General features: G+C 42.0%; 1 protein-coding gene across 1 annotated transcript; it reads left to right on the top strand.

Annotated features, from left to right (window-relative positions):
• The first annotated feature begins 3 nt into the window (after positions 1-3).
• HMGN1 (high mobility group nucleosome binding domain 1) lies at positions 4-7,436 on the top strand. Its single transcript, XM_056328797.1, has 6 exons — positions 4-231; positions 685-717; positions 816-845; positions 944-994; positions 3,953-4,084; positions 6,574-7,436. Exons 1-6 carry the CDS (start codon positions 217-219, stop codon positions 6,619-6,621), a joined length of 309 nt encoding a protein of 102 aa, XP_056184772.1. The 5' UTR covers positions 4-216; the 3' UTR covers positions 6,622-7,436.
• Positions 7,437-7,884: the final 448 nt, after the last annotated feature.

The raw sequence follows: 7,884 nt of genomic DNA, 5'->3' as shown, positions 1-7,884 counted from the left end.
GCCGTCGCCCCCCCCCCCCGCCCCAATCCGGCTGGATCCTGTTGCGGTGCCGCTGGCGCTGCTGGGATGGGGGGGGGCAGTCTCCCTGCGCAGCGAGGCTGGCTCGCAGGCAGCCGCAGCGGCTCGCCGTGAGGCACCCAGCGTGCGCAGTAGCGGGCAGGGAGCCGCTGCAGCTCAGGGGGTCGCGGCCAGGAGCCGCTGCCGCGCAGTCTCGCCATGCCGAAGAGAAAGGTGAAGCGGGTGGGAGCGAGCGGAGCCGCCGACGGAGAGCCGAGCTGCCCGGGCTGCCGCGCGCCACCGGTGCAGGGGCGGGCGGGTTTGGGGGGGGGGGGGGCGGTGTGACTGCGCGGGGACGGCGCTCAGAGGGAGGCGGCGGCTCGGCGGGAACAGGAGCGGCGGCCGCCGGCGGTAGCTGACGGGGGACAGCGCCTTCGCGTCGTCAGCCCGCGCCTATCCCTGACGGGGACGGGGGGGGCCGCTGGGGCGCGGCGCCGGGCGCGGGCAGCCGGCGGCGCTGTCTGGAAGGTTCGGCGAGGCCCGCCGAGCGCCTCGGCTCTCCGGGACTCGAAATCCGAAAGCGGCGGCGGGAAGGGGCGGGCGGCGGAGTCACGTGCCGGCCGCCATCCCGCCCCGCCGCCGCCTGAGGCGCCTGCGCCGCCTGACGCGCGCGGTTTGTGTTGGCAGGTGACGGTGGCCGACGGGGAGGCCCCCGAGGAGGTAGGTGCCTGCGGCGGGCATGGGGGGGGGGGGGGGAACCCCGCTCCCGGGCCGCCCCCTCACCGCCGCCGTTGCTTTCTCTCTTTCCTTGCCTGTAGCCGAAGAGGCGATCGGCGCGTCTGTCCGCTGTAAGTGCCGGGGCCGGGCGGGGGGCCGGTGCCTGCTGGTACCGCGAGGGGCGTTACTGAGGGCTGAATCTCGGCCTTAACTTGTTCTTTCTTCTCAGAAACCTGCTCCTGCTAAAGCAGAGCCGAAACCGAAAAAGCTGCCGGCAAAGGTGAGAGTCGCTGGTAGCGGGGAGGGCGGGGAGCTGTCGGTTCCTCGGGCCGGTGCTGGTGCCGGCCCGTCCCCCGCCGTCGGTGCGCGGCGTCCCGGCGGTTTTGCTCATCCTCACCCGTTCCTTGCGGGAACGCTCGTGTAGCCGAAGTACCGTTTTCAGATGCTTCTGCCGGTATCTGCAGGTACGTCGCGGCTGTTTGGGTAGATCCTTGTTGGGTGCTCGCAGTGCTGCCTGGAAGTGTGGGCGCTGATCCGTGCGTGTCGATGTTAGTAACGGGCAGAACTGCTTGAGTGGCGAAGCAGCACTGTGAGAAAAGGGGATGAAATATACTCGCAACTTAAGCAGTATTTTAGGATACACACACACACACCCCCCTTGCATAACTTAGGCAGTCACTGAAAAAGATCAGTTTCCATTCATGTAGTCTAGCTTTCAGGTCTCAGTGTGTATGTATAAGCAAGTGTGGTTTAGTAGGATCTATTAGTTTTTCAGTATAATCTTCACAGTGCCAATAATTGTGTAAAATTCTTTCATGGGAGAAGCAAAAGAGGCTGTTTATCTGTTGGCTTGTCAGTATATATGGTTTTAAATGTGCCTTTGTGATTGTAAGGGGTTTTTTTAAACTATAGATTATGAGCATGTAAAATACATTAATGTAGAACTGCTTTGTAGACTTTATAATGTTTTCATTTTATTAATCCTACTGAACAGTTACTTAACAGTAATGCATCTTCATTCCAACGGTTTGAATATCAGGGAATTCCCATTCTCAAAATTGTAAGCCTAAAGAATTTGGGGAAGCTTTCCAATTTTACTTCTGATTCTCTTTTTTTTCCAGTCTTTGTGTGGTGCATCTAATTTTTAATGCTGCTAGTTGATGCTGACTGATACACATGATGCTGACTTGCTGCCTATAACTGGTCTAGAAAGAAACATTTCCACAGTTCACACATGGGGAAATACATAAACCAAGTACATCACAGACAGTTGTCATCTTAGAACATCAAGTAGAACACCTTGCATAAGGCCCCCCCAGAATGCTGCTGTAATGTGAATTATTATTTTCTTAAATAAATGTATAACTTATTTCATATTTGATCCTCTGTTCTAAAACTCATTTTTGTCACTTGGAAACTCTCTCATTGTAAATACAAAAAACCATTTCTGTTCAGATTGCATTTTACTTCTCCAGCTTTAGTACTTTCTCATTTTAGCTATCTGGACCTTCTTTAAACAGGTTGCAGAAATATTTCAGTGTTACATACCAAATGAGATTTTTAATTTTCTTTTCAAATTATTTTTTCTTTATTTTATCCATTGAAAGATGGTTCTTTGCATCAGCTTTGTAACTTTTTAAAACTTTACTTACAGTCTCTTTTTCTGGTTGGGAGATGTTTGCTCACTATGGAGTTACTTGGGGTTTTTTGAAATAAATATTAAGGAAGAAAAAATACATTTTGATAATCAAAACCCAGAAGTCTGCATGTGTAAAAGCCTGAATTTATAATAACCAAGTTTAAACTTTAAAACTTTTTAAAAGGATCTTTTTCCCATGGGCATGTTTCAGCTGTTTTCCCTGTGCTCCTGAGAATTTACAATATTACCTTTTCTAAAAAGATAGTATTTTTAGCATTTCTTTTAATTTAGAAATTCAAATATTTTCTGCATTTAGGGACATTGATGATTTAGTTACGTGACATAAGATGCTTCAGTGTTGGGTTGTGGGGGTTTTTTTGTTGTTTTTTTTTTTAACCCTGCATCTCTTATATATGTAATGTAGCTTACTGAGTGTATGCAGTGGTGTAAAACACAACTGCTCAATGGTTGTGATTGGGTGACAAAACCGTATTTTCACGAAGACAGTGTTCTATGTGAGCATTCATCAAAATTGGAAATATATTCAGATAGCTGTTAAAATGTTGCATATGTGAACTAAAGAAGTTGCATGGGTTTTTGTAAGAAAAATGCTTGGAGTGAAGAGAGTATGGAGTACTTCTGACCAAATGGTTTCTAATAGTAATCTAAGATACACATTTCTACAGTACTGAAAATATGGAAAAATGAGAACTTTATTTCTGGGAGTGAATTTTAGGTCAGAGACAACAAATTGGGACCTATTTTGAAGAACATACTAACAAAATGCACAGGATATTTTTAATGAGATTAGACACATTTTAAGGTAGGCAAGTGTAGTGATCTTCTGCTTAGAGGTATACATTTGCATTACGTTCTTCTGCCACTTCCATTTTACCTGCCTGGAAAAACTGTTGCCGTTTCATTTATTGAAAACTTTTGTTAGTGTCGTGAAGTAATGTCTGACAGATGGAGTCCAAACCAGCGCATTTATGTGATTCTAAACTGATAGAAATACTTTGTAAGTAGGGGGATCATCTGGAGGACAGGCAAACTTTCCTAGTGTTTGGTTGCTGTAGGAATGTTTGGGAGGATGTATTATAGATCTACATGAAAGTAGTTCTTGAACAAATACTTGCCAATTAACAACAGTCATGTTGGTACAGAGGATGTGACTGAGATCCTAACAAAGGAGTGCTGAAAACAATACTTGTAGGTGAGGCAGTTACTTAGGTTAGGTTACTGAAATTCTCACTTATCAATGTAAGAGGAAAAAGAGCGAAGTGCTTTGTGTTTACAGAGTGGGACTGCTTTGCTATTATTTCATGTGCCACAAAGTTAAACCATATATTGCAAATGGCTCTGTCTAGCCACTGGAATCTAGTTAATCTCATCCTGATTGGATTATCTCATCTTACTGACTACCCGAAACTGTGATTGTATAGAAAACTTTTTTGGCAGTTACCTATTTATTGGCTCATTGGTTGTTGGTAGTAGCTCTTGCTGTTTAGCAAGTCTGTAATTTTGTGTGGTTTTTATTACTTTAAACGCTTACCTAGTATGTTGTAGGAATTTACTTACTGGAAATATATTTCATTGTAGGATAAATCTGAGGACAAGAAAGCTCAATCAAAGGGGAAAAAGGGGCCTAAAGGAAAACAGACAGAAGAGACAAACCAAGAACAGACAAAGGACAACTTGCCTGCTGAAAATGGGGAAGCTAAAAGTGAGGAGGTAAAGTTGTCTCTGTTCTTTGGTGCAAAGCAGCTGGATAACTTACTGCACTGGTATATCCAAACATCTATCAGAAACATACGCAGTTCTTAAAATATTTCTGCCAAAAGAAAGATGTACTGTTGACATGTTAGTAGATACACCTGGAAAATTCCAATTGCCCCAAAAAGAATTGCAGTGATATGTTAACTGTCCCTGAAATTAAGGAAAAAGGTGAGAATTTTACCAAAGTTACGATACAGGATAATGTGCCCAAAGAGGGGCTATTTTCCCCGCAGGTAAGTCTTGGCAAAATAATACATAGAGAGTGTACAGAGGGGATACTGCTTGTGTGTGTGTTTCGTCTGATTGGGTTTTAGTCTGCCTTTGCTGTTACAGGAAGAGAGGTTCCTTCTTGCTACAATTTTTTTTTTTGTCAAATGCAGTATTCATTTTTGTGGGACTGGAAATAGTTTTCACTGAAAACCAAAAGTTGAAATGATTTAACCAAAGTTGAGATAACATTTATAGGAGTTGTAGGTACAGACAGTGCTGGTAGAAGGGACAGGTTAGTGCAGGATAGGAAGAGAAAGTGCAAGAACTAATAGTTGTTGCTGAAGAAAGGAATATGCCCCATCAGTCTCGGCTGTAATACTGCGTTAAAATGTCCAGGTTGCTGAAATTTTTGGAGTCACTGATCATCTAACTTAAAATACCCTCCACGCTGTATAGTTTTTATGGAATGTGGACATAATTTTAAATTTAGGACAGGATCTGCAGGTTGAAGCAGAGCTTCTTACTAGGGCAGCTATTAACAACTGGATGAAACACATCTTTTCATGTGGTAGCAGGCCTAGAATTGGTCTCAGGTTTCCGCAATATTGAATGCCTAGCTCATTTTAATTAGTTCAGTGGAGTTTGCTGATCAGATGGGAGGTGATTTTTTTTAAAAAAAATGTAAATACGTGATTCATGCTTCCTCTCTGGTTGTTGCATTGAAAAGTTATTTTTCTACAAAAAAAAGTATCTGAATTCTATCACACTGATCTATCAGTGTGCATATAGATCTTCAAGTGGAGGAAAAGAGTATTTGTTTTTTAGATAGATGATGCATTTGGTGGGCAAGGAAGGTAGAAGACAGTACTTTAGTGTACAAGACAGTTTACTTTGGTAACAGTTCTCATGCAAGCTTACAGGGTGACCTTTGTGAAAAAGTTGTGCTATAGCTAAGAATCTCTTAGTTGGCTTCACTTTCTATGTAGGTCTGGCTCTGTATTACTGACACATTATTTGGTCTTAGTTTGTGCATGTAGTATTTCAGCAATACCAGCAAAAGTTTAATTTGGCAATATTTCTCAGCTGGGGTCTGTTCAGTACAGTAGTGCAGAGATGAGTTACATTTGCAAGGAATGGATCATGACTTCTGGGGCACATCTTCATGCTGGTCTCATGTTGGTCACACCAAAATGACAGGCTTAATAGAATGCCCAAGTCCAGGAGAGGCAGGGGTATAGTCTGTCTTGTTGGACATACTGTTTTCAATCAGGACAACAGTGTAAGCGATGCTGCTGTTGATCCAGAGTCTGGTGAAAGGTGATGACTTCTAGTGACGCTCACAGAGACCAAGGCCTGCGAATGGCAATGGCTTCCGTACTTTGTCCTTCAAAGGCTTCCCCCAGGTCGCAGTGAAGACTGAACGGGTGTTAGGGTTCCCATTTGTGTACTACTGAGATTGAATAATCTGTTCTGCTGGTGGTGCTGCAAAACATCAGAATAATTAAGTACAATTTTTCTGTTAATACATGTTACATTCCATTTTTTAACCTACATTGCAAATCCAGTGAGTTTTCCGATCTAAATGGAGTTGTAATTTTAATCAAGTTTGTATGAGCTTGTTCTGAAGTTGAGGTACAGCATATAGAGACTTGACTTGAAAACAATATACTCTGCTGCTACAGTTCAGTTTCACTGAATGTATTTTTACAAGATTAATTTAATGCAGTACTGTGTTTCTTAGTTACTTCAAAACATGGTAAGATTTGAGAATATGTTAACAGTGCTGTACTGAAATTTAAATGCATGAACTCTATAGAGTCTTTTCTAAACACCCTATGTGCAGGTATTTTAGCTTAGTAAGTTAAAAAGCCCCCTTTTCCTCTCATAAAGGCAGGAAATAATGAAATGGGCTTTGTTCTTTAAAAAAAAAAAAAAAAATCCTTTGCAGTGTGTATTGAGTAGTAACAACAGCAGCATTCCAAAATTTATGCTGATGTATCTGAGGAGACAGAAGCCTTTGCAAGACAGCTGCTTTTTAGTAGGTCATTAGCCAAGAGAGATAAGCAGATCACGACACCAGTTTATTAAGACTGTAAAGAGTGGTATGTAGAAAGAAGCCGTGGTTGTTCTGTATGTCAGGTTAGCTAACTTGTGCATTAAAAATACTACAGACTAAGAGGCTGAATCACTTAGGAACTTTCTGCATTGAAGTGTTCTGTTTTTTGTCTTTTCAGACCCCAGCATCTGATGCAGCAGTAGAGAAAGAAGCTAAGTCTGAGTAACATCTGGTACCAAGTCTTTAATTGGTGGTCCTTATACCTTTCTTCTTGTACAATTCAGAGGAATATTTTTATCAACTATTTTGTAAATGCAAGTTTTTTAGTAGTTCTAGAAAACACATTTTTAAAAAAGAGAATCCCAACTCAACCCATTTTTTTACATATTTAGATAAGTGTAAATGCTTTTTTTAAGTGGTAAAATCATGTACTGGTTGTCTGTTTTCTATGAAACCAGAAATTAATGGCATGTTACATTAAGGAGAGGGCTCTGAAACCTTGATGAGGCTTCACCTTCCATAGACTGAGAGGGACAGTTTTTCTATCCTGTTAAATGAAGCATAACACAGATCAGACTTTGGAATTCATAACAGTAGGTTGAGAATGTCTTAACATTTTAGTTACTTATCTTTATGGTTGTACTATCAGTAGAATTGCTTATCTAATAAAACTGCTCCCTATTGGATTCCATGCTCAGTGACGTATATCTGTGACAAAGTTATTTTTGGTAGTTGCAGCTTTATTTTTTTCCAACATATTTGTAGCTGTGATGAGAAAGATGGGAAACTTGTATCTTCAAGTACTGACTTAAGTAAAAATTTTTGCTTGGCAGATGTAACTTGTTATGGAACTTCACATTCAGTTTTAAAGGACAGCTTGTCTACAAAGATCAAACAAAAACCATATGAAATTTTCCTAGAAAAAACACAGAATTACAGTTTTTAGATTTAAAAAACTATGTGAATAAAACCAATTGTAAAATTGTTCATAGTGTCTGTGATCACCAAACAAAAGCCAAATAAATCTTGATTATGAAAGGATGTTTCTGTAGCTCCTGCATTGACTATGGCAACTCACAGTCTAAGTGGCATAGTTTCAGAGTCTTAACCATGTTCTTAATGTTGTTAAAAATGTACTTTTCAGTAAATAGGTGGTAATGTAGGCAGTGAGTAGCCAGTAGAATGCTGTAGTTGCAGTCTAAATCTGGACTTCCAGTTTGAAAGCTGATAGCCTGGCGCTGGTTCTGTTACAAAACTCAGTGATCAGTAAGCATCAGATGTTTTCATCTGTTCCGCCTCTAGGAGTTTGCATATGCAATCTTGTGTAACTAACTGCTTTAACAAAGATGCACAGAGCAGTCCTCTTGATTGTTAACTGATCAGATGGTGGTGTTGTGTTGAAACAGTGGTGGAATTTCCCCAAATACTGTCTTAAAAGTAGTAAAGCTTCAGATGTTTGGGGGAAAATGAACCTAGACTGCGAACTTCC

This window comes from Falco biarmicus, chromosome 2, assembly GCF_023638135.1.
Source record: "Falco biarmicus isolate bFalBia1 chromosome 2, bFalBia1.pri, whole genome shotgun sequence".
Classification (NCBI taxonomy): Eukaryota; Metazoa; Chordata; class Aves; order Falconiformes; family Falconidae; genus Falco; species Falco biarmicus.
The sequence above is the reverse complement of the archived record's forward strand: the minus strand, read 5'-3'. Positions and strand labels throughout refer to the sequence as shown.